General features: G+C 50.4%; 1 protein-coding gene across 2 annotated transcripts; it reads right to left on the bottom strand.

Moving 5' to 3' along the window:
- Positions 1-415: 415 nt before the first annotated feature.
- Positions 416-24,783, bottom strand: TMPRSS3 (transmembrane serine protease 3). Of its 2 annotated transcripts, XM_023192082.2 has the most exons (14): positions 24,144-24,783; positions 23,820-24,089; positions 23,205-23,349; positions 18,143-18,253; positions 17,147-17,263; positions 16,625-16,748; positions 14,571-14,696; positions 12,978-13,021; positions 12,039-12,204; positions 11,060-11,229; positions 9,126-9,221; positions 5,047-5,192; positions 4,238-4,390; positions 417-1,310 (listed from the first exon to the last, which is right to left on the bottom strand). In XM_023192082.2, exons 2-14 carry the CDS (start codon positions 24,018-24,020, stop codon positions 1,293-1,295), a joined length of 1,617 nt encoding a protein of 538 aa, XP_023047850.1. In that variant the 5' UTR covers positions 24,021-24,089; positions 24,144-24,783; the 3' UTR covers positions 417-1,292. The 2 variants fall into 2 exon arrangements, with proteins under 2 accessions (XP_023047856.2, XP_023047850.1); XM_023192088.2 differs by lacking the exon at positions 24,144-24,783 and having other exon boundaries at positions 416-1,310; positions 5,047-5,189; positions 23,820-23,926.
- Positions 24,784-26,109: the final 1,326 nt, after the last annotated feature.

Raw genomic sequence — 26,109 nt, 5'->3', positions numbered from 1 at the left:
GCCACCACTCAAAACCTCCGGCCATGGCTCACATGTCGGGCCACCGCTTATACTATCCAGTCACCGCTTACGCTCTCTGGCCACCGTGGACTCCCTCTGGCCACCGCTCACATTTTCCGGCCACTGCTCACACACTACTGCCACCACTCAGACCCTCCATCCAGGCCTCGCACCCTCTGGCCACCACTCACTCCCTCCGGCCACTGCTCACACCCACTACTTTGCCTGACCTTGCTCTGCTTTTGAGTTTTGTGTATGACATGAGCTGATGCTAATCTGCTGAGCAACCTGCTCCGACAGAAGCATGCCAAATGCGCAGTGCACGCAGGAGAGATGACGGTAATGGAGCCTCTGGAATTCAGTGGATGACTTTGATTCACATGACCAGTCAGTGTCCACTCAGACACGCCACACAATGAGGGAAGAAAACATATTATTTGGAATCAAAGGACAACAATACATCAAGCACCAAATGCTACAAAGAAATCATGAAAATATGCCTTAAACGAGTCATTTATAGATTAACTTCCCCGCGTGTGAAAACAAGTCTTGGAAGTGAAAGGGTGGGTTTGGTTCTGGTCCCTAGGGATAAAAACGTGCAATGACCGCAACTGTGCAGTTCTGGGCCGGTGCGTCTTTACTGAGCGGCTGTTAGTGGCTTTGCACATGAGGTCACATAACTGCTTATCTTATCAGGAATTTTGCAAGACCCCTGGAGAGAAAACCAAGTGGACCAGTGGGAAAGGCCGCACTTGTGAGTTGCTCCTTCTTTTGTTCTTAGTGAAGATCAGAAAGGAGCACGAGGCTGGGCATGGTGGCCCATGCCTGTAATCCCCGCACTGTGGGAGGCTAAAGCAGGCACATCATTTGAGGTCAGGAGTTCGAGAGCAGCCTGGCCAACATGGTGAAACCCCATCTCTACTAAAAATACAAAAATTAACTGGGCATGGTGGCAGGTGCCTGTGGTCCCAGCTACTGGGAAAGCTGAGGCAAGAGAATCACTCGAACACGGGAGGCAGAGGCTGCAGTGAGCAGAGATTTCGCCACTGCGCTCCAGCCTGGGCGACAGAGCGAGACTCCATCTCACAAAAAAAAAAAAAAAAAAAAAAAAAAAAAGGAGCTGGAAGGTTGTGCTGGAATCCGATGGAAGGGCGCCTCTCTCGGGCCTGCTGCTGGTGCCGGAACGCAGAGCTCTGAGGGTGTTTGCTTATGTGCAGGTTCCCACACGGGAGGCCAGGGGAGGATTGGGCTGTCTTCATCACCGCAGGAACTCAGGTTTGTCCCCTCCCTCTTCAGGTTTTTAGGTCTCTCTGTAAATGAAAACAAAGGTGTTATTGTTTTTAGCACTGCCAGCCATCCGTCCAACATGGTGACGGAACAGGCACCTGCATTTTGCCCTACAGGAATTGTGAGGCTGTTCTCCACGATGAAGACAAGGTTGGCCTCCCCCAGGGGCTGCCAGCTCTGAGCGGATCTGAGGCAGGCAGGAAAAGCTCCGACCAGCAAAACATCTGCAGGTCCCATCTCCGCCCTGTGACCGTCCCGTCACTTCCATAGGAAACTTCTAGGTCTCGGCACTGTGTTCCTAAGTTCTGGTTTGAGTCAGAACAATTTTATTTTAAGCCCTCAACTAGATGGAGAAAAGTGCTGGATGAAAATGAAGATGAGGCCGTGGGCATGCCACCAACTAGCACACGGGACACTTCCCCGCAAAAGACTGAGTCCTCGGAAGGCCCTCCCGTTGACATTCCTCACGACGGAACAACTGAAACGCACAGCGGGCCTGCTGGAAAGCCTCCCAGGAAAGGAAATCTCTTCTGAGTCTCCCCTAGGATGTCTGAAGAGGGACTTGGGAAAGGGTGTGTCTGAGGCCGTGCATCTCACACATGCCCTGGTGGGTTGAAGGCAGCAGATGACTAAGGCGTTGTGCAAGGAGCAGGGGCTCCAGGCACCACCGGAGCCAGCGTCACAGACGAGCTCCTCCACCACAGCTTCCCACAGCTTCACCACAATAGGGGAAACTGCCTCCAAGACCCTCCCAGGGCTTCTCAGTGTGCCCTGAAGCCCCCGTGCAACAAATCCACCAGGGTCTTCACCCCAGACTTCCCAATCAGACTCTGGAGAAATGCCCTGCAATCTTCACATTTAACAAACAGCCTGAGAGAGGCTGCTGCACCCCTAAGTTTGAGATCTGTTGATTCCGCTGTGCAGTCGCGCTGGGGCCACGTCGGGAATCTGATGGGACTCTCACTCTGCCCCTTGTTAGCTGGGGGTCTCATGCAGGTCGCCTCCACTGTAGTACAGGGAGGGTCACAGGCTCTGTGGCCCAAGATGGTGCTGACTGGGGAGGGGCTGAGGCGGCCCCGTCGTGGCACCGTTGTGAGCGGGCTCCCCAAGCTGATTTTGAACGTTTTTCTCCAGCTCGCCCACGACAGTTGGAAGACCTGGGAGTGGGCTTCTCTGCCTTGTGCCTTCAGTGTCTTAAGGGGGACTTTTAGGCTCACCAGCTCAGTGCTCAGCCCCTGGGGATCCGTGTCCCGTGAATGCCTCCGCAGACCCGTGCGGAGGACCAGCTTCTCCTTTCCTGCCCTTTGCCCTCTGCACACACGACCCTCCTGTGCGCCAGGCTCCCACAGAACCCTGAACAGTGAGGAGGTCTCCCATTCAGCTGTCCATCCTGGTCCTTTCTACAGTGCAGGCAGGCTGAGCTGAGCTTTGTACTGAAGAGCACTGCAGGCCACTCAGTGCCCAGCACGAGGCCAGGCTGCCTCTCCCAGCAAGGTGAACAGGAGCAAGCACTTTCTACCAAGCCAGAGCACAGCCCTCACCACGCCCCAAGGGTTGTGACTGTGCTCAGGGCTGCAGGGCAGCAGTGCTGAAGGTGAAACCAGCCCAGGTCTCAGTCCCAGGCCTCGCCCTCTGCCTTGGGCACTGTTCTGTAGTTTCTCATTTAAAGCACAAAATCAATGAGAGCAAAATGGGAATTAATGCCTGAGGCACATTCAGCATTTGATATCCTTTCTTGGTCAATTGTTTCAAATGAAAGGTTTTTAAAAAGGTCCTTGAGCCTTGGAGACAGAAAGCTGACTGGTGGGTGCCAGAGGCTGGGGAGAAGAGTGGGGTGGGGAGTAACTGCGTGCTTCTAGGGTGCCACGTGTCTTTTGGGAGATGAGAATGCTGGGAACTGGCAGAGGTGGTGGCTGCACAGCCCTGGGAATGTGCTGATGCTACAGGGTTGTTCACTTTAAAATGGTGAATTGTATGTTATATAAATTTCACCTGAATTAGGAAAAAAAACCATACTCACTTTGACATCATTGTTAGTTATTGGAAACTACGACTTTAAGCAAAATGATATATAATGAAACCAATTTTTTTCTCATCAACTTTATAACAAAATTATGTTGCAAGCAAGGACGTTGCTGGAGGGCCTGTGTACGCTGTTTCTCCTAAAGCTGCAGTTTCCAAGATCCCATCAACCGTATTGAGTGAGGACCTCTTGTGTTTAAAACCATCCCAAGGAGTGGGGTGAGAGACTTTGAGATCAAGTCAGCAAATGTCTCCCCATCGCCCACATGAGACAGGCTCTGCGTTCACCTGCCAGGATCCCAGCGAAGCCCTAAGCCTTCTTCCTCCTCCACCGTCTCAGGGTTCCCCTCCATGCCCGGGTCCTGCCAAGCCAGCCTCGCTGTTCGGTGCCCCCCCTGTAGGCCCCTCCCACTTCCACCCCTCACCCTCCAGGACCCCCCACCCCTACACCACCAATGCAGAGCTCTCCAAGCCCCTCCTGACTGCAGACGCTGCCTCACATCCCTGGCTCCCAGCGAGGTTTCAGCCCCTCAGGGGTCGGGCAGGGTCCTCTCTCCAACTGTCTCAGCCCCTCGCCCCTCCCATTTTCTCCCTGCTCCTGGCACACAGGGGCCCACCTGACCCATCCCTATCCCAGCAGGGGCTCCTCCTCACTGCCTCCTCCTTTCCCATGTCGTGAGGCTCCATCTTCCTCCCAGCCCCAGATCCTCTGCCTGCCAGGCTGTACCCACCCAGAGCTGCCCAGGACTAGCTGTGATCTCTGTTTTCAGCACAAGCGTCTGACACCCTGGAGCCACCAAATCACTGCTGCTGAATTGACAACCACTTGGTCACTCCCTGGTTCTTTATGGCAAGGCCAGGGTTGCATTTAATGAACCCTAGGGGTCAAAAACCAGGGACAATATGAGCCTGGGGGCGCTGCACCCACCTCCATCTGCTCATGGATCCAGTCCAGGAAGGAGGTGACGCGGGTGTACACCCCGGGCTTGTTCGCCTCAGCGCAGCCGATGCCAAAGCTGGTCGCTCCCACTAACTTCCACAGCCTCCTCTCTTGACACACCAGGGGTCCCCCGCTGTCCCCCTGGGTGACAGGAGAGAAGCAAAGGTTGGGGGACAGGCACTGCCATGCGAGGTTGCTTTCTGGGGACAGACTGCCATGCGAGGCTGTTTGCTGTGGAGTTGGGATCCCCTACATGATGTCACAATGGACCACCCAGGTTACAGAAGAAAACCCACCAGCCCTTCCAGACACAGCATCCCCAAGAGAGGGTGTCCCTGGACCCCTTTGGGGTGCTGCCTCCAGCTGTGTGTTCCTTCCAGAATGCAGACCCTGACCCTTTGAAGCTCAAGGGCAGCTGGTGAGAGGGAGGGTCCGCCTGGCCAGGGCCCTCAGGTGACCTGAGATCCACCTGGTAGAACTGGAGTCCCACCCACTGCAGCTTTTGGAGGGCCAGATTCACTGGTTCCCTGCCACCTACCTCCCCTGTGGCCTCCCACAAAGTCAGAATTGGAGGGGAGCAGCACGACACCCCTCCCACCACCCAGCACCCACGCAGAGCCAGATCACTGGGTAAACATAGGCCTGGCAGCCAGGAAAAGGAGTGATATCTTGAGCAAATTTCTTCTCCACGCCCTGTAAATTTACTTTTTGTTCTGTCACAGGGAAATGCTGGCAACGGCCTGTCCCAAGGGCTGGGTCACCCTGCCACGGCACCACCCACTGCTGTGGCCCCGTACCTGGCAGCTGTCCACGCCGCCCTTCAGGTAGCCCGCGCAGAGCATGGAGGGGGAGATGATGCCACCGTACACATCCCTGTGGTTGCAGATCTTGTTGGAAATCAAAGGGACGGCCGCGTGGTTCAGTACAGGGGAGGCATCACCTGCTTCAAAGCAAGTGAGGGGAGGCGTGTGAGAAGGAAGTCTGGCTCCAAACACAGAGGGCGCGTGCTGGGACAGGGGGACGAGGGAACGAGGGACGAGGGGGGTGCTCCCTGGTGTGATGCAACAGCAGAAAAGGACAGGGCCCTGTCGGTGGGACGAGTAGACTCCCACTGTCTTGAAGCGTGTCACACCCAGAGCTTGCCCACCTGTTAGGTGGCTGCAAGGGGTCACTCTGCTTCAAGGCAGGGGCACCGACTCTCCTAAAACGTCCAAAGTGGAGGAGGACGGGGGGCAACAGTGGCCAAGGCACCTCCCCAGGGCACCAGCCCAATCAGCCATCAGAACACCCCAAGTTATGGGAGGGAAACTGAGGCTCAGGAAGGTCACTCAGCATCTTTGTGAACTCTGGGATGGTCAGCAGAAAAATGACCCCCAAAGACATTCTCACCCCAATCCCCAGAAGCTGTGACTGTGTCACCTTACAGGGCAAATGGGACATCGCAGGTGCATTGAGGGACAGGCCTTGAGCGGGGAGATGATCGTGAGTAATAGGGTGGACCCAACGAAGTCACAGGGGTCTTTGGAGGAGCCGGAGGAGAAGCCGTAACGACAGAGCAGGGACCAGAGTCAGAGAGTCAGAGAGAGATTAGAAGATGCGGCACTGCTGACCTGGAAGACCAAGTAGGGGCACGAGCCAAGCAGTGCGGGCACAGCACAGACGCTGGGAAAGGCAGGAGACAGGTTCCCCAAGGGCCTCCAGGAGAAGCCAGTCCAGCCCACACTTATCACCAGCGCCCTGAGACTGAGTTTGGACCTGTGACCTTCCTAACTATGAGATGATACCTTTGTGTCATTTTAAGCCACAAATTTGGGGTCGTTTGTTGCAACAGTCACAGGAGACTCCATCCACCTGCAGTGGGCCAATCACACCCCCAACACCGAGCGATGGACCCCTCCAGCCTAGCTGGTTTATGTGACCCAGTCATCTTGATGTTTTAAAGACTCCATAGATTTCATGGAGACAACAAAATCACACAATGACAGGACCCTGAGGGGCTGCTCTGAGGAACACATGGTATCACAAGACACTCAGCTTCCTGCCCGGAACCTGGTGAAACCGCTCAACGCATTATGGGAGAAGATTCCAGCCCAGACTGGGGCTGAAGCCGCATCAGGACAGGGGCTCGCTGGACCTTTTGTGCTGGACAGAGCAGATTGACAGCGAGAAGCAAATCTGCAGCGGGATGGAGAATCTCCTGGGAGGATGAAGCTGTTGCACAGCCTCCTCTTCAGAGCCCAGTGTCATTAGAATGACTCTGGTGGGCGGGGTGGTCCTGAATGAGAGCCCACCAGGAGAGGAAGGGAAGCAAAGATTGGTCTCCCAGCTCCCACCACACAGCAGGGGTGCTGGTTCTGATGAAGCTGGAAGGCCCTGGACCAGCCACACTGGCTCAGAGCTGGGCCTGGGCCACATGGGTGGGCTGGAAACTACAGAGAGCTCTGAGTGCCCTTGGCCAGCTGAGCAGCACTGCCCGCGGGCGGGGGGGATAGGTAGGCCCCGCAGACTCGAAGCATCCGGGTCAGCCCCTGCGTGCCTTCAGTGGGGCGAGGGGCTCAAGTAATCGGTGTTGAGAGGAAAACACTGAACTTCCTGTGTTGGGCTGAACTGTGGGCCCCTCCAAAATATGCGTGCCTGCCACTATGGAGCCCAGCCTTATTTGGAATAGAGTCTTTGCAGATGTTGTTTGGACAAACGGAGGCAAGATGGCGCAGTTCCGGGTTCTTCACCGTCAACTTTCCCGCGCCCTGGAAAGACACGGGTCGACTGCGCAGGCGCAACCCGACCTCCGACGGAGAAAAACCCGGAACCCGCCTAGCCACGCCTACCGCCCCCGCCCCCCACCCGCTATGTCCCGCCCACTGCCCGCCCACTCCCGGGCCCAGGACATAAAAGCCCCTCCCGGCTGGGCGCAGTGCGAACTTCGTGGGCTCCTGCTTGTACGTGGGGCCTAGGAACCTCGTCCGAGAGTGCTGGAGGGAACTTCCTTGGCCCCCTGCTCCTGTGCGGACCTAGGAACCTCGCCTGAGAGCGCCGGAGCGACTTCGTCGGCCTCCACCGCCGGAGAGTGGTGAACCTCGCTCCCTCCTTCACATTGGCTTGTAAATAAAGTTTTTTTTTGCCTTGCCTACTTGCCTTTTCTCTGGCATTTGCTCTGGGGGTCGCATTAAAGCAAATCAGATGTAACTAACGTAAGAATCTCAACATGAGATCTCCCTGCGTTTAGGGTGGACCCTAAATCCAACTACTTGGTGTTCTTGTAAGACACAGGAGAGGGAAGTTTGAGATACAGAGACACAGCGGGCAAAGCCACAGGAGGACGGACTCTGAGGCTGGAGATCCAGCTACAAGCATAGGAACGCCAGTGTAGCTGCAGCCACCAGAACCCAAGGAAACGGGTCAGAGCCTCCAGGAAAACCACCCTACAGACACCACAATTGGGTGTGGAAATAAATCTCCACATTTTCCTTATTTGCTGTTGTTGTTTTTTAATTTTTGTTTTTTTAAACACAAAGTCTAACTCTGTCACTCAGGATGGAGTATGGTGGCATGATCACAGCTCACTGTAGCTTAGAATTCCTGGACTCAAGCAATCCCATCCCAGCCTCCTGAGTAGCTGGGACCACTGTGTCAGGCTAATGTTTGTTTGTTTGTTTGTTTTGAGGTGGAGTCTTGCTCTATCACCCAGACTGGAATGGAATGGCGTGATCTTGGCTCACTGCAACCTCTGCCTCCTGGGTTCAAGTGATTCTACAGCCTCAGTCTCATGAATAGCTGGGATTACAGGTATGTGCCATCATGCCTGGCTAATTTTTGTATTTTTAGTAGAGACAGGGTTTCACTATGTTGGCCAGGCTGGTCTCAAACTCCTGACCTCAAGTGATCCACTTGCCTCAGCCTCCCAAAGTGCTGGGATTATAGGCATGAGCCACTGCACCCAGCCCAGGCTAATTTTTTATAGAGACTTGCCATTTTTTATAGGTCTTGCCATGTTGCCCAGGTTGGTCTCAAACTCCTGGGCTCAAGCAATCCTCCTGCCTTGGCCTCCCAAAGTCCTGGGATTATAGGCGCATGCCACCATGCCTGGCTAATTTCTGTATTTTTTGTAGAGACGACGTCTCTCTATGTTGCCCAGGCTGGTCTCAAACTAATGGCCTCAAGGGATCCTATAGACTTGGCCTCCCAAAGTGCTGGGACTACAGGTGTGAGCGAACACACCTGGCCAATTTCCATCGTTTTGAGCCACCCAGAATGTGAGAATTTGTTACAGCAGCCACAGAAAATGAATCCTCTTCCTACTAACAAAGAAAGTGATTGATGGAAAAACTTAAGACTTGTGACCAGCTCTGTGCCCACACTAAGGAAAGGCGCCCAGGCTTCACTTGCATGGACTATGGTTACTGCCACGCCTGCTTCCCTTATTATTACAGCAGTCTCATCTGCTGCTGCTTCCACTTGCTCTTTGTAGGATGAAAGAACACATCTTCCAAAGTCCTACAAGGCAAAGAGTCTTCACAAACACAAATCTTTGAGTTCCGAATGAAGCCTGGGAGTGTTGTCTAGGTGGGCTCTGTATGTCCTCAGTTAACAAGGCGGGGGGTCTGGGCAGGGGAAGGGAAACATCTGCTCTGTTTGAGAAGGTCTAACTCTCTCCTGAGAAGGTCTGCAGTGTCATGTTGTCCCCATAACAATGGAACCGTGACTCCTGACCCACAGCTCCTCGGCTGACTGTGTCCTGAGCAGTTGACATACACTCCCTGGCCGGCATATCTGGGCGGCCCATGGGAACATCACATTGGAACATTGGGGGAGCCCCCTCCGCAGCCCTCTGGGTTCTGGGTTCCCGGGCTCAGAATCTTGGCTTCAGCCCACTGACCTCCATCCTCTGTGGCCCCCCATCCTGATGTCCAGCACACTTTTCCATCAGGGAAGTTCTCTTCAGAGTTGGGCAGGCACACAGGCTGGATCATCTCTGTTTGAAAGGAAACAGTAGTTCTCAACTCAATTGAAGCAGGAATCCAAGAAAACCATCTCATCTGTGCTTCTGCCTCAGAGAAGCACAAACTATCTCACAAGGGAAGGTCAAGCCCTTGGTTCCTTGAAAACGATCAGCTCACAGCAGGAGCCCCTTACCCCATCCACCACTCCCACAGCACTTAAAACTGTAGAACAGCCCTCCACCGTGGCAGGGTGAGGAAGCCTAGACCAGGGTCAGCACACCTCTTGTGGAAAGGGCTGAAGTGTCAGTATTTTAGACTTCGTGGGCTGTGCGGTCTCTATGGCTGCCATTGGAGCATGAAGACAGCCCCAGGCGATAGGTACCCACACAGGTGTGACTGTGTCCAGTAAAATGTCTATTTACCAAAACACGATGGGGCAGACCTGGCCCTCAGGCCAGCATGTGCCCACTCCTGGTCTAGATCACAGTACATGTGTTGCTCATAGAACACGGCTCCATGAATATTGCTACGGTTCCTGGGACATCTGGAGGCGACAAGTTTGCCTGTGTGTAGAGCTGGGTCCTGTGGGCCTTCCCGAAAGCCAGAGTGCTCTGCACATACCTCAGGCTTTCACGTGAACACACCCTAAGGTTCCCCCAAGCTTTTCTGTGCAGCATAGTAATGGAGAGGTAGAGAAGGAATAAAAGAACTCACTCGAATTTTTGTCAAAGTACAAGTGCTGGCACCTCATTTCCTATAACCAGTGTCATTAATAATAGTTGGCAAACTGGCACCACCATAACCATTTTCCTGCCTCTCTGGAAATATTTGTTTTCGGGTTTACGTATCCATGAGATGGACGCAGTAGTGACTCTGCCAAGTAGAGCCTGCAGCTGGTCTCAGGCCAGGATTCTGCTCCAATAAGAGGGAATTCACCTATTTATTATGCTCTCCCTGTTTTCTTGAGAAGGAGAAAGGGCTTTAATTTATTTGGGAGTAGTCTCCTAGTACTTTGTTTGCATCTACGAGATGTTTGCAAGTTTTATCAGGTGTGTCTCTTCTGGCATTTTCATAATGTCCAGAGGGCAGGGCTTGACTTTTTAAAGAAACAGGGTATTTAGGAGCTGCTGGTAGGGAGAGAACTTTTCTGTACTTCCAGGGAGCTGAGGGTGCCCAGCATCTTTCAGCCTGTAAAGAAATGAGAGGATGCCACCACACTACCTGGCCAGCCTGGGAGGTTCTGTTTCTCAACCGAGATGGCCCCTCTACCTGGAGAAAACAGGCAGGTGGGTGACACAGGCTGAGGCGACGCATCCCCAGTAGGCATCTGGACAGGGAAGGGCTCTTTGTCCCTACAGATGGATGACTCTCTTCCGTCACCTAGAGGCCCCAGGTGGTGTGGCCTCAAGAAAGTCTTCCTGCCTCCAGGTAGCAACAACAGGGAGAAGGTGGCACCAGACAAAGCACACAGCCCATGAAGGCTCTAAAATTAAGTTATGGTTGGAACCACAACCCACCAATCTACCTGGCAGAGACATCAGTGCATTCATTCTGTAGGCCAGGATCTACAAACTACATTTAAACAGGGTAACATTGAAAAGGTATGTAGGACTCAAGTCTGCAAACGTGATAGCCACATTGTCCAGGATACAACTGAAAATCACATGAAATAGCAAGAACTAGGAACATCACAACTTTAAATGAGAAAAGATAATCAACTGATGCCAACACCAACATGAATCAGGAGTTGGAATTATTAATATCTAACAAGGATTATAAAGCAGCCATCATAAGACTGCTTCATTGAGCAATTGCAAATCCTCTTGAAACAAAGGAAGAGTCACAGAACCACATAGAGACCCAGATATACCATTGAACGTGAGTGGCCCAGTCAGCTTCATGAGGGCGATGTCATTCCCCAGCCTCTTTGGCTTATACTTGCTGTGGTAGACAATCTTCTCCACCAAGTAGGATGGGGCTGGATTGTCCAGCAGGGAAACTAGACCCACCTGGATGGTCCATGACTTGGGGAGGTACAAGCTGAAATGAGAAGAGCAAGAGGTGAAGCACAGGAAAAGTCCAACCACTGAACTCATTGACCTCAGGTGTCTTGAAAACCTAGGAAGATGGTGGGAGAGGTTATCAGACAAGAGGTGGTCCCATCACCCTGCTTGTTTATGCTGTATATGTAACTGCACTCTCATGCCCTGCAGAAACACAGACCCACACCCCATGTGTTTCCCAGACAGGCCTCACTCTCAGCACCTCTGAGGTCTTCTTGGCATTTGGGGGCTGAACTCAACGTTGCTCACTGCAAGGAGTCTATCAGGGCCCATTCTTCATCAAACAGCAACAAAATTGGGGGTAAAAATATCAGGGAGAATCATTGTGTTTGGAAGTCTTTTCTGCAGTTTTCTTGTACTCTAAGCTCCTGAGATTTTAAGAAGAAGAGACTCAATACCTGGCCCCCAACATATTCCCTCTAGCCTCCCTCACCACCATGTCACCCTGTCTCTGTCATAACATGGTCCACTGGAATTAGCTACAGGAAGGTCTAGGTCCTTTCATTTTTGTGGGTTTCCTCCAGCACAAGAGCTTCCTTCCTCCTGTCTGTCCTTTCTATAGGAGCTACAATCCTGAAAACAAGCTCAAGGTCACCAGTCACCACCAGCCGATGACGACGGTTCACAGTGAGGCTGGAGGCACCTCTCACCTCTCCAACTGGACATTACTTGGCGGTTGGTCTCTCTGTCTTCCCTCTGGACCTGCTTCTCACCACCCAAAGCAGCCCCGCCTCGACATGACCCAGAAGTGAACAGGGGTCTGAGAAGAAGGTCAGTAGCACTCACTCGTAAACACAGTGTGCAGCGGTGACGATCCACAGGGGCGTGATGACAGAGCCCCCGCACAGGTGGTAGCCCTGGAACTGAAGGCTGGCCTGCCAGGGCCACTGCGAAGGCGAGGACATGTTTCCACCCACGATGCGTGAGCTGTAGCCCCTTCTATGACCACAGGCTATGGAAGGGAACAAAGGCTTGTGGGTCTACCCTGCAGACTTCTTTGGGGGACATGGTGTCACCACCATGCACCTGCTCCTCTCTCCCCACCCTCACTGCCCCCCACCCTCCCAGAGCTCACAGCAGCTGTAAGAAAAGTGCTGCAAGGGGAAGCTCAGCAGGGGAGGTGGTCAGGCTCTTGGGGAGACCTGAGGATGTTGGGTGCTGTGGGGGATGTGGTGGGAAAAGCACCTGCCCTACTTGGTCAGTGCCCAGCGTTGGCAGTGCCACTCCCCATCCTGTTCCCCCAGTGATGACAACACCCTGGAATGTCAGGAGCAGGCAGGAACCTTCTGCAGCCCTCTCCTCAAGGCCACAGGTGCACGTACCTCCCTGACTGCTCCAGACCCCACCCTTGTGGTGTGAACACTCCCCTCTGCCAGGAATGAGGGATACTGCCCGAGGCCTGGAGTGAGCACTGTTCACGTGTAAGGAGGAAGTGGGTACTAAGTCAGGGACTCAAGGCTCTACAGAGCAATGGGACATCATGGGCCTTGGTCCTGGCTGCTGCTAATGAGTTGCTCTGGCTGCCTCCCCCACCTGACAGGTGAGACCAACAGGTGAGGATGACACTGCTCCCCTCGTCTGGCAGGTAGGGGTACACAGAGTTCCCACCTGGCACCCAGGAGGAAGGGACACAGAGCCCCATGGGAGAGAGGACTCAGAGGGCAAGGAGATAGGACTCAGCATATGCTTGCTTCCCCAGGACCCCTGCCTTTCTAGAACTCTTACCTGTGCACTGCAAGGTAACCACGTGGCCAGAGGCACATCCTTCCCTAAAGTGGAGGAAAAGTAGGCTCCATGAAAAATGCCCCAGGTCTGTGAAAGGAACACTCTTTAAAACTTAATCTTAGGGTAACAGAAAAATAAATTCTATTTCCCCCTCTCTTGAATATAGATTACAGTTTTAGTCTATGTTAAAAAAAAATGAGGATGAGGTCACATAATTCATTCTAAAACACTTGACTGACAGTGAAGTATTGTGTCTGCAACGGGCTGTTCTGTATTTCTAAGCTTTAGATAGCTAGCGATAAAGGATGTATAAGGAGATATATTCTATCAACATATCACGCTGTCATTGCGTGGTGATTCAGCTCAATGTTCTCCACCTCCTGACCCCTGGGGACACAAGAGTGCCCAGGGGACAGCGTGGCAAGCTCTCCAGGACTCCTTGTAGCCTGGGTTCACACACCTGGCAGAGGACTCCTTCCCTAGAGCAACAAAGTATGATTGCCCCAAAACTGACAGTCCTACCCCCAACCCCACACACAGGTGGAGACCAGGGTGTGTGCTTTTTCTTATAGTGAAGGGAAAAGGATCCCAAAATCTTTGTAATGTTTTCTGCCTTTTGAGCCCCAGCTCATCATGCAAGAGAAAGCTAGTGTCACCAGACTGTGGATTTAGCACCCAAGACATGAGCTGTCCCTCCATACTGCATGTGGGTCCCAGGTCCTTATTCATCCCCGATGGACAGACCAACAAGCCTGTCATTCCCAGAGGAGAAAATGCGCATCTTAGGGTTTGGGCCAAGGTGTCAGGAAGATAATACGGAATTGGATTCGGAACTCTTGGCTGTATCTGCTGTGTACCGTCTAACCTGGGGCAAGGCAGGTGGTCTCTGTAGGTTTCAGCTACCTGATGGTTATTTAAGGACACCTGGTTTTACCTTCCCCATGAGTTGTTGGGGAAAACATGTAGATTAAAGAATGAATGCTAAAATATTTAGTAAACAAAGAAGGATAAATTTCTATCTTAATTTCTGTTTTTCTTCCTTTTACCCTCCCTCTTTTCCTTCCTTCCTTCCTTCCTTCCTTCCTTCCTTCCTTCCTTTCTTCCCTCCCTCCCTCCTTCCTTCCTTCCTCCCTCCCTTCCTTCCTTCCTGTCTTCCTTCCTTCCTTTCCTTCCTCCCTTCCTTCCTTCTTCCATCTCTTCCTCCCTTTCTTCCTTCATTCCTCCTTCCTTCTTCCCTCCCTCCCTCCCTTCCTCTTTTCCTCCCCACCCCCCTTCTTTCTTGCCTGCTTTCATTCCCCAGACACACCCAGAGTACCTGTCATGTGACAGTACCTTGGTCACACACATAGCACTGTTTCCCTTCTACTCTATTTCTTTCCCTTTCTTTGTTGGGCCATACTTGCCCAGTTGGGGCCAGGTTCTCACATCCCCAGTCTGGTGAATCCACCAGTCTCACCAAGGTGGCCAACTCCCACCTTCCATCTGAGATAACACACGTATGCCTCTTACGTCCTTGTGGAGTTGAGAACAGTGTCACAAATCCAGCAGGTGACTCGACACCCATGCAGACAACAGCATCGCCTGACCACCTACCTCACATACACCGAGTGGTGTAACGCAGTCACCTTGTCATCTGGCAAGAGGTGATTGATGGACACAAACTCCTCCTGGAACTGCCCCTCCAGTGAGCTCACTCTGAGGTTATCTGAACTTACATAGCTGCAAGCACATCGGAAACACAGACCCAATGTGGTAAATTTACCCTTTGAAGCATTCAGCCTATGTACGAGTCACAGTATTACAGGGATTGTACCTGGGGGATGTCATTTTGTCCCCCCAGACCCATCAAAGGCTTCCTTTTGCCAAGAGAATGGAGTTCACTTACCCTGGCAAGGCATTCATTCCAGGCCTGCTGTGTTCTGGGATGACCCCCGCTTCTGGCCTGCACCTGACGGCCCTGTCCACCCACCCCGGGCTGCAGCCACACAGTGAGTGACCACCTCCTGATGTCCCTGGATGGGTCACTCTTTGCACATTCCAGGGAAGTGCCCTTGGCTTGGCCTGAAGCAAGTCCAGAGGGGAGGTGAGCACAGAAATAGGCGCAGTATTGTCGGGGGGCACCCAAGCAGGGACACTGAGTTGTTCCCCAAGAACAATGAGTTGGAGGAACAGGAGAGACACTTCTTCTCTGCCCAGGACCAGCGTGGGGCCCCACTGGAAAGAGATGAACACACACAAGAAAGTGATTCCACGAACACCAGAGCCCAGCTCATGTTTACAGTGCCAGGACACAGGTCTTCTGGAGAACGGTGGAGAAAGTGGTGCAACTTTTTAAAAAAGAATCAAATGTTTGGAGAGTCACAAGATGGAAGATGGTGAATAAACAGCCATGTTCTCCTTGCTTTGTGAAATAAACAAAACATAGTGCAGTAGCGTGTTGTCATGATGAAAGCACCAGCTTATCAGCAGGATTTCTTCAGCTTACTGTAAATGCTATGGGATGTGTACGTAGAATACAAAGTTCAGTCAACTTTGAGTTTTGAGGAAAATGTAATCAAGGCAGCAGGCGTGACCTTTGCAGGGAAGAGAAATGCCCAATGAGGAAGCTCTCAGCTGTGTGCTGTGTGTGTGTGTGTGTACCTCTTCCTCCTTGTCTCTGAGGAGGAATACATAATTCCTGAAGGTGTTAGTGTGGATGATTTTTGCTGTTCTCATTGAACTTGAATTGCAGCTCATTTCTGAATCTCAGTTGATGTGGAGGGAGAAGGAGGCAGACCTCAGGGCTGGAGGCTGGAGAGCATTTTGGCTTCCACCGGCTTTGGGGAAAGAGAGCTGAGAATATGATGCATGGAATTTGAAAACTGAGACTGTGGAGAACTCAGGGCAGTGTGGCTTTAATGACCCCATCTACTTGAGGGCAAAGCAGAATGCAGCCTGCTTGCTTTGAGCGCTGAGACTTGACAGCAAAGAGGAGTAAGGAGGCTGCTAGGGGAACCCGTGGCAGTACAGCGGCTGCAGGAAGTCAGAAGGAAGGGGCCAGGGAAGAGAAGGAGGCCCATGCTTGGGCCAAAAATGTGTCACCCCAATGCAAAATATCATGTAGACAACACAAACACTAAAAAGTGAACAGTCAGCTGTTACAGTTCTTTGTTCTACATGTTGCTAAACAACTGTTTTGGATGATTTTGTCTTCACTAAATTTCTGACTCAACAGTTGGTTCTGTGGGGTTCTTAGGGAAGCATGCAAGGACACTGATGTGACCACCAAGACCAAGCAGGAAAGTGTCCAGGAAGCTACTCTAGGAGCTGCAAGCTGATGAGCTGGAGGGTTTTTTGGTTTTGTTTTTGTTTTTTTTGTTTTTCACTTTGAAGCTTTTTATTGCATGTGTGCATCTCCGATCCTGGCCTGGCCCTGAGAACCCCCAAACATGCCATTTCCCATGTGCCTTGAGCAAGTCACATAGCCTCTCTGGCCCTGGTTTGCTTGCCTGTGAAGTGAGGATGATGTCGGGCATCCTAAGGTGGCTGCGAGGATGGAATCTGAGGCGTGAAAGCACCCAATAGTGCCCAACTAAACAGTAGTTGTCTTTCTTCATTGTTATCCTCTCTGTGTTTTGCCCATGGGTTGGAAATGCTCTTTAACTTACCTTGGGAAACCCAGCTGGGCACAGGCAACATTTGCATAGTGACCCCTCCAGTCATCGGAGCACATGGTCTTCCACGAAGCAGCTGTGAACACCTGGAGCACGGCATTCTGACCGCTCACCCGGACTGGCCGATGGGCAGAGAGAAAGGCTCATTAGTGGCAGGTGGAACCCTGAGACCGCAGGCAGGGGTTTCTCCACAGTCAGCTCAAACCCCTCCTCTGAGAAATCTGACCCACTTCTTGTCCACAGCAGCCTCCCCATCACAGAGCAGTGACTCTGGACCCCTGAGACTTCTCAGTGGTCTCATCTCATTGCTTCTGTGGTCTCCCCAAGTGAGGCAGAGCTCCATGGAAGGCCCTCCGTGCCCCCAGTCCAACATGTCTTTGGGCAAATGCCAGTTCAATCCCATCTGAGGACATGGCCTAAAAATGGCAATGACTTGGACCCATTTTACAGATGGGAAGGGTCAGGGTTGGCTTCACCTGCTTCTTCTACTTCCCCGGGGAAAAGCCATGACCTTACCACAGCGGTACTCGTCCTCCCCGTCTTTGCAATCTGAGACTCCGTCACATCGAGCTGTCAGCTCAATACACTTAAAGGATGAGCGACACCTGTACTTCCCCGAGCAGTCGAAGTGGACTGGGAAAGGGAGGAAGGCAGGAAGTCACCAACAGCTCTTTCAGCGTGCCTCCCGAACAACTGTCCACCTGCCACACGCCACGGAGCTGCCCTTGAATAACGCAACTTGTGTGGAAACTGCATCCCTGTCAGCAGCCTGTTTCCTGCAGCCCAGTTTCTGTTTTGAATTCCAAGGGGTGGGGCTGCTGTGCCCCACTTTGTCTCGCTAAGTGGCCTGGCCCGGGAACCACAACGCGAGGTGAATTGAGACTCTGGAGGGCTCAAAGTCAAGAGAGAAACTGCACGGCTGGGGGCCGACCTGCTGAGCCGGCCGAGCAAGGAGTCCTGACTGAGAACTGCTCGAGCCTTCCTGGTTTCTCTTACCGAGGGCAAAAAGTGAATGAACTGTGGACCACACAGTGGGGCAGGTGGCGAATTAAACTGACCTGTGATTCAGGTATTTGAAAGGAAAATTGTTCCCTATTAGAGACCCTCTGTCCAAATGACCCACTTTCTCAAAAGTCACATGCACCTTATTGTAAAAGCAGCTGGTGTGCCTGCATTGCTTGAATGGGCCGCTTTGTCTTCTCCCCGCTGCCCCGGTCAGTGCCTCCTTTCCACCTGCGGGATTCTATTTCATCAGCTGCCTTTGGCCACTCCTAACCGGGCAGGTTCCTTGGTGACAAAGGCATGAGCATGGCCAGCAGCCCTTGCTGCACCCCAGACTGGCTTTACATTCATGTGGGCAAATAAAACTTCAAGTCAGCAAACCAAAAGGATGTTTGCCTCCAGTAATTAAGGCTGGGCAGCAGCAAATGCTGGGGTGAGAGGGGGTGCTCATGAAAGTTTAACTACTTGGCTAGGTAGTTGAGATCCTATTAAATAATGAATTGTACTCACTTCCCAGACCAATGGCCAGTGCTAATATCAATGCAATTATCCCAATGACAATGACTGGAAAAAACTTCAATGGCAGCAGTGACAGGATCTGTGCAGCAACAGCATCTGCATCTGAAAACCAGAAAGAGGAAGAACAGAAAGTCACAGAGCTTGACTTGGAGTGGCATGGAACTCACACATTAGCTATCCTTTCCCCCTCCCCTCTTTGCAGAGAAGTCTGAGCCCAAAGAAAGGTGCCTTAATTAGGGAAAGGGCCACCAGTCATGGGGCACATTCTTTAGAAGTTCAGTCCTCCCTGCTCCACCTCTGACCCGGTTCTTCCATGGGGGATGAGGGGATGGTGCTACGGGTTGAACAGTATCCCCCAGAAAGACACGTTGAGGTCTTAACTCTTAGTACCTCAGAATGGCATCTTATTTGGAGATGGACTGGAGAGTCTTTACAAAGTCATCTAGTTAAAATGAGGTCATTAGGGTGGGCCCTAATCCAAAGTGACTGTTGTCCTTATAAAAGGGGGAAAACAGCTGGGTGCAGTGGCTCACTCCTGTAATCCCAGCAGTCTGGGAGGCTGAAGCAGGTGGTTCACCTGAGGTGAGTTTAGACCAGCCTGGCTAACATGGTGAAACCCCATCTCTACTAAAAATACAAAAATTAGCTGGGCATGATGGTGGGCACCTGTAATCCCAACTACTCAGGAGGCTGAGGCGTGAGAATCGCTTGAACCCAGGAGGCAGAGGTTGCAGTAAGCCGAGATCACGCCAATGCACTCCAGCCTGGGCAACAAGAGTGAAACTCCATCTCCAAAAAACAAAAACAAAAAGGGGGAAATCAGGACACAGGGGGCTTGCAGGCAGAGGTAGGGCTGGGATCTCCCAGAGGGGATGCAAGGACAAGATGTTGATTTTTGTTTGTTTGTTTAAATTTTTTCTTATAGAGATGGGGATCTCACTATGTTGCCCACACTGATATCAAACTCCTGGGCTCAGGTGATTCTCCCCTCTCGGCCTTCCAAAGTACTGGGATTACAGGCGTGAGCCACCATGTCCAGCTGAGGACAGGCTGTTGATACACCATTCTCCACAGTTGCTGTGCACAGACACTGACAGCTTTCATTCCAGATCATCTCTTCAAGGATGTGTGTAGCGCAAACAGCCTTGGAAGAAACAGATAGTGTCTCCCACCAGGGCAAGAGGCAGGTTTATTTACTGTCCAGTTTAACAAATATAATGTCTTCTTCCAGAGCAAAGTTTCCACAGGTCTGCTTTCAGACCATTATAAAGATGAGCATTCTCTTGACTCTGGGATATGCAGCAGCAATGCAAACCACTTGCACGTGCAGCATACACGTAGGCTGCTCCACATGCCTCTGTGGGACTGAGAAGGCAAAGGCAGTCAGCACAAACAGGATGCTTGTGCCCCTTGCTGCACTGTGAGGAACAGAGTCCTTTGTCTCTGACCCAGGACTCTCATGTCTTCCAAAGCACCCATGAAACTGTAGCAGGCTAAATTTTGGCTTGCAAGTAGGGTGACATCTCAGACCCTTTACAATTCTTGCCTCCAGAACCAGGGAAATCTGGTGGAAACAGTATCTAAGGAGCGTCCAGATGCCCGGACAGAAGTATAAGCCTCTCTGGGCAGCAGCAGAATTCCCACTAGCACTCTTCCCTCCTAGGGAGAGCAGGCCACTACACATAAATTACTTCATCAATCCTGAAAATACGTGAATGCCCAAGTTGTCTTTGTTATAAATTAGGAAGATTGAAATCCAGAAAGGGGAGAGAAGCCTGCCCAAGGCATACAATTGTCCAGAATGAGACTAGCACCTGCCTCTCTTCTCCTAGTCTTGGACATGTTGAGCCAAGAACTCTCTCATGGAAGAGCTAAAAAGATCTTTCCCTGCCTGTCCGTGGAGACTCACAACTTCACCCTTTGGCAATAAGGAGTGTGATTATAAAATGATCAGTATCAGCTGAGGTTGCCTAAGAAAGAAGGGAATTTGAAGACAAAAATGATGAAAAGACATGGAATGTGAGGAGAAAAGAGTGTGCAGAGGGGAGGGTGAGCGGGAGATGGAGGAAGAGCAGGGAAATAGGAGCTGCACGTTGCAGATGCGGAGGCTGCGAGGAACACAGAGTGAGGGAGGACGAGAGACCGTGGCAAGCTCTGTGTTTCAGGCCTGGACAAGCTCAGTGGTTTGTTGAGTCTGCATTCTCCATACCTAGAACAGCAGGGAACACACCACAGTCCTTGACAAAAATGTGCTAGATGAATGAGTGAATGACATCATGATAATGAAGGTGGTTTTAACTCAGGGTCTGAGACCAAGTCCTTCCAGGACAGCCCATCTGTGGTGGTGAGCGGGCAGAAAGGATCCTCTCTTCCACCCTCACACCTCAATCCCCTGCACACTAACGATTCTCCTCTATGAGGATGCCTACCCTCCGTCGTCTTACACTTAGAAATCTGCAGGAACCCCAGGAATGACCTCTTCGCCTTCCACCTCCTCTGTATCTAAGTCAGATTTAGAAAATGACCCCAAATTGTCAAATCAAAGATGGACATTTAATAGAAACATTGTATCAGTTCCCGTTTGTTCTGCTTCTCTGCCAGGCTGCCCTGAGGGCACTGCAGGTGCCCCACGTCTCCTCTGTACTTGGTCCTTGAGGGCATTGCCTGGAATAAACAACGAAATGCACAGTATTTCTCCAAAGAAGGAATGCAAGTGGCACACAAGTGTGAAAAACAACTTCTTGACCAGCCTGCCCAACATGGTGAAACCTGCCTCTACTAAAAACACAAAAATTAGCGGGGTGCAGTGGCACGTGCCTGTAATCCCAGCTACTCAGGAGGCTGAAGCAGGAGAATCGCTTGAACCCGGGAGGTGGAGGTTGCAGTGAGCCAAGATCACGCCATTGCACTCCAGCCTGGGCAACAGAGCAAGACTCCGTCTCAAGAAAAAAAAAAAAAAAGCTTTCGACTTCTTGAGAAATGAAAACGACGAACAATGTAAATTAGACATAACTACGTACCAACATCGCAATGATTCACATGGAGTGAAAGGAAATGGCCCCCCACCTACAGTCACAGGGGTAGAAATCGTGTAAACTTCCCAACTGTGTAAACTTAGACACCAGAAAGCTCAAAAACAGATGAAAGTTTTGACCTAGCAGTTCCACTTCTAGGAATTTATCCCAAAATGTCACCATAGATATACACAAATATCGACCCCCAAGGACACTTAGAAGAATGGCACTTATAATATTGATGCACAGGAAATAGAACAAATTAGTCACAAAAAAGAACGGATGAAATAACAAATGAGGTACATATGTAATGGAATACCTATAAGAGGACAAGATGATAGAGAAAAGGGGTGGTGAGCTTTTTCTGTAAAGGACCAGATACTAAATATAGTACTTAAACTTTATGGACCATGTGGTCTGTCCTAACAACCCCACTCTGTTGTTATGGCATGAAAGCAGCCACAGACAGTATGTGAACAAATGAGTATGTCTGTGTTCCAATAAAACTTTATTTACAAAAGCAAGGGGTGGGCCAGATTTGACCCATCAGCCATAGTTTGTCAACATCTAGAAAATATTTAATTATTTAATGCCATAGAAAGGTGAAGGTGATATTGTTAAAATTTTTAAAAAGCTTCAAAATCATACAAATAGTACATGTTACTTCCAAGAGGAAATATAGATATATAGATAGAAAAAGGCAAGAAATTCAATAATACATTGCTGATAGGATTATCTCTGAGTAATGGTGCCATTGTGGGTAATTTTTAAAAATCTTTTTGATGAACTGTATTTTCTAAATTGTTCTTCTAATGAAAATTGTAGAATTTTCTACAATTGTTCTTCTAGTGTAAATTGTTCTATTTACAAGGAAAAGTTTTTGTTCCTCCCCACTACTTAGTCATAGCAAAATAATCAAAAATAAGAGAAAGGAATATTATAATGCTATTAATATTTATATTATTTATGTTATAAAATATTAGGAACAACTATAGGTCAAACTATGACCAAATGGCTATGTAAATTGCATATCTACTTGATGGAATATTGTGATTCCATAAGAAAAAATTTATAAAAACCTTTTATGGAAAAAAACCCACCTGCCTATATCTGTACTGTGCATGAAACCACATATATGAGCAAAAGCAGGAAGAGACTTTGCAGATGTGAAAACCAGGTAAGTTTTGGGGGTCAGGTGGTTGCAGGATTCTTTTTTCTTTCATTGACACTTATGCTAATTTTGAGCCATATTTTTAAATAGTGTGTCTTTTCAGTTACTTGAAACCCCTTCTCCCACTTCCCATCCTTTCCAAACCTCCTCCAAACCAATTTTCCAGGTGGTTTAAAAGAAATCATTAGGGTCATCCCCACTCCTGCTTTCTGGAACTTCAGGCAGAGCTCCTGTGGTTCCTCCCCAGAACCAATGGGTCAGGAATCTGCCTGCGTCCAAGCCCCAACTTCCAGAACCAGCAACCCCACAGCTCCCTTTGACCAGTCCTGACCATCTCTGGTCAAAAAGATCCTAGCCATATAGGTTGCTAGAGAGTCCACTGTTTTACCAGGCATTTGTGACTTATTTACAAAACCAACTTTTTTCCTTCAGTTCTTAGGAGTCACTCTGTCATCTGCTGCTGGATTTTAATCTAGGCCTCTAATATCTTTGGCGACATCCAGTTTATCCTGAGTTTTCGGAAGGACTGGTGGCCCCTGCTTCTCAGGACTTCCTGGAGGGCTCAGAGATTTCCTGGCCAGGATCTGACCTCCTTCAAGATTGACAGGGCAATTGTGGAGCCCCAGTCTCTGAAAACCTCCAACAAGGGAAGAAAACACCCATCTCCAGGGAGAGAGCAAGGGGCTTAACCAAAAGATCCCCTCTCCAATACCCCTTGTCCCTGAGATTCCGCAGGTCTAGGGAAGTCCAGCCTACGGGTGTCAGAATGGCTGGGGAGATATTTCCCCGACAGGGACAGTCAGCCACATTGGTCATCTACATGGGGGTGTGGTCAGAAATCACAGGGTCCTCACCTGGGTCTACTTACCTGGTGCAACAGGACTTATTTTCAAATCATCAAGGCCAAAAAGCGATCGGAATGAGAAGGGGGCTTCAGCGGCAGGTGGATCATTTTCCCCCATGGTGACTATTTCAGGACCTCTGACCTCCGGCTCCACCTCCACCTCTATCTCCTTAGCCGAGGAGGAACAGAAAGCATTTGTTCCCCTATTTATAATTGTAGCATCAGGCGCATCTTGGTCAAACGATAAATCTTTGAAATTCGACAGTCTACACGAAGCGCGTTCAGTATCGATTAACCGAAAACACTCGTCTGGTGAGAATGCATTTTTGTCTGAGCTACAGCAGATAACAGAAAACCTTCTAGAATTAGCAAAAAAAAAAAAAAAAAAAGTATGAACTTAATTCTGCAAAAACAACGACTTTCCCGCTGTTTGTCCAAGCAGTCTTCAAATCGATTGCTTTAGAGAGATTCCCTCTCACCATTCAGAAATTACCATATCGTTATTCTTCAGAAGAAACATTACTCTCAAAGCCCTTTCCATCGCTTTTCTGCAATTGTTTTCACCTGTCCCACATAAACGCAATTCTTTCCCTGTGCATGTGTACACCTACCATAAGCATAAGTAGTTTCGGTACTCACATAATTCCCGAGTCCCAAAAATGTAGATGGCACCACAGAAGAGATAGTAGGCAACAGTATTACTAGCTTCGCATAAACACAGACCTTTCCTGGCTCACACGGGCATGACCTAATTAAGAATGAAAGTATCCAAGCCATCCAGTGTTCGGTCCTTCCCCCACATAGCAAAGTGGGGAGTGGCTTTGGACCAACGGCTTGCATCCAGACAACCCTGGGGCTGTGTTTCCTATGAAAGAATTCCACCTATCACAACGCCAAAGACCAGAGAGTCTGGTCTTGTCTCTCCCAAGTCATTCCCAGTAACTCTGGGAATTTCCCAGTAACTTCCAAGTCATTCCCAGTAACTCTGAGAGGGCAGAGGAAGAAGAAAAATAGCAGATGGTTCCCAATTAAACTCCAGTTCCCTCTCCCAGGTATCAGGCATGGCTGCTCTGGGAACCTGCTTCCTTCAAGTGCTAAAATCCACAGGGGCTCCAGCAGGCACATCAACACAGATACTCAGATCATACGCTTTCATTCCCTTTGTGACTACCTGTTGTAATGTTTGAAATTCCAAAGGAAACTAGTAAAGTCATTTGAAACAAACCGTGTTTCCCAAGGTCATAGTAAAATCTAAACAAGAGTTTTGTGCCAAAAATGTTTATTTCATTTCTAGTGCAAGAAGAGCATGGAAGACCATCTTAGAAAAACAAGAAGTTCATATTGGGCCATTTGTTTGGCTTTCATTCTTGCTGATACCTCTGTTTACTGTCAGCATATAGCAAATTACATAGTTTATCCATATAAACAGAGTAAGAATAAGTGGGAAAATGGCTTCTGAAAGATGGAACCTGGGTGAGAACGTCCCCTCCCAAACAGGCTGTGGTTGGCAGGCTCTACAACATTGAGAAACGTTGAGAAACATCTTCTCTCCCCACATCCATTTTACTCACCATTTCTGGAGCTGCCATCATTAAAAGCAGAAATAATTTCCTTTTTCATTATAAAAACAAGTGTGATGGTAAGCAGGCCGCCAACAGGTTAGTCCAATCGGGGAATGTTTTCCCTAAGTCACTCAGCCTTGTCGACTCAATCATCACAGCAAATGGCATTATCATGGGCATCTGTGTAACCCAAGCTGCAAGCGCCTATCAAGTAGCCCTTGGTGGTATGGCTGCAGAGACCAGGGAGGGAAAAATGTGGCTTCCTTTTAATTAGTCAGTAAGGTGAGTAAACCTTTTCAGAAACTTTGCATCACAGGGTGATTGGAACACAGACGCTCCTTTTACTTGAAAGAAGGGGTGGGCTCTGCCCAGTGCTGACAGTGCGGCCATCGAGAGGGCAGGCACGCTCTTTGGTGGGGGTTTCTGTCCCTCCCTGTAACTGAGTCCCCAAGTTCAATTCTGCAGCTGCCCCTGCAGACAAAAGACAGGGAGCCCGAAGATGCTCATCGCAGCCAGCGCTCCACAAAAGACTGGTCATGTTTCCTTCCTCAGGGGCCTCTGCATCCCGAGAGGCTTCTGCACACAGCAGTGCTTAAAGGGGTTTAACTGCTGCTGTGGGGACGGGAGCTCAGAGCATCTTCAAAGGGCTGAATTTACCATTGTGGATGGCAAATCGCGAATCCTTGCATTTATTCAGCCAATATTTAGCAAGCATCTGCCATGAGCCAGACTCTAGACACAGCGCAGCCAGCAAGAAAAAGCGCTCCCATGTGGCCCCAGATGATAAGTGCTAGGAAGAGATTAGCCGGGGAGGGTCTGAGAGAGATGAAGGCAGAGTGGTACAGGACGGCCTCTAGGGAGAGCGAGGTTTCAGCAGGGACCTTGAAGATGTTTTAGTAGAGACCTTGGTGACCAGCGAAGTGAGTCTCGTGAAATTCCTCCAGGGAGAGTGACCACCAACTTCAAAGCCTGGAAAAGGGGCCACACTGGAGTGTTTGAGGAACCCCAGGAGGGGCTGTGAGCTAGAGAGCAGGGAACAGGGAGTAGCAGGAGGTGAGACCGGCGGGACGGATGGCAGATCCCGGGGCCCAGGGGCACGGGAAGGGCTCTGGTTTGCCTTTGGTATGTGGAAAGCCCTTGGGGGATCTGGATGGGGCAAATCCTGATTGACAGGGCATAGAGTGGGGTAAGGATGGGGGATATAAGGACAGCCACAAGGAGGCTGAACCTCATGGGCCACAAGGGCCACGACATGGACCAGGCACTAGTGGTGCCGACACTGAGGACTGGCTGCCTGAGGTTAATTTCGAAGGCAGAAAGGGCGGGATGTGCTGACGGCAAAGGCCTGAGAGATGCATCCAGGCAGT

The sequence above is a fragment of the Piliocolobus tephrosceles genome, chromosome 19 (assembly GCF_002776525.5).
Source record: "Piliocolobus tephrosceles isolate RC106 chromosome 19, ASM277652v3, whole genome shotgun sequence".
NCBI classification, from domain to species: domain Eukaryota; kingdom Metazoa; phylum Chordata; class Mammalia; order Primates; family Cercopithecidae; genus Piliocolobus; species Piliocolobus tephrosceles.
This window is presented reverse-complemented; position numbering and strand designations above follow the sequence as displayed.

What these genes read in the sequence shown, in the direction of transcription:
- TMPRSS3 (XM_023192082.2), bottom strand. Translation starts at nt 24,020, where the DNA reads ATGCAAGCCGTTGGTCCAAAGCCACTCCCCACTTTGCTATGTGGGGGA. An exon ending in GCTGCACACTGTGTTTACGA is followed by an intron (nt 11,230 to 12,038) that starts GTGAGTGCTACT and finishes TTCTCATTTCAG; the next exon opens with CTTGTACCTCCCCAAGTCAT. An exon ending in TGGGCCACTCACGTTCAATG is followed by an intron (nt 9,222 to 11,059) that starts GTATATCTGGGT and finishes CCTTTCAAACAG; the next exon opens with AGATGATCCAGCCTGTGTGC.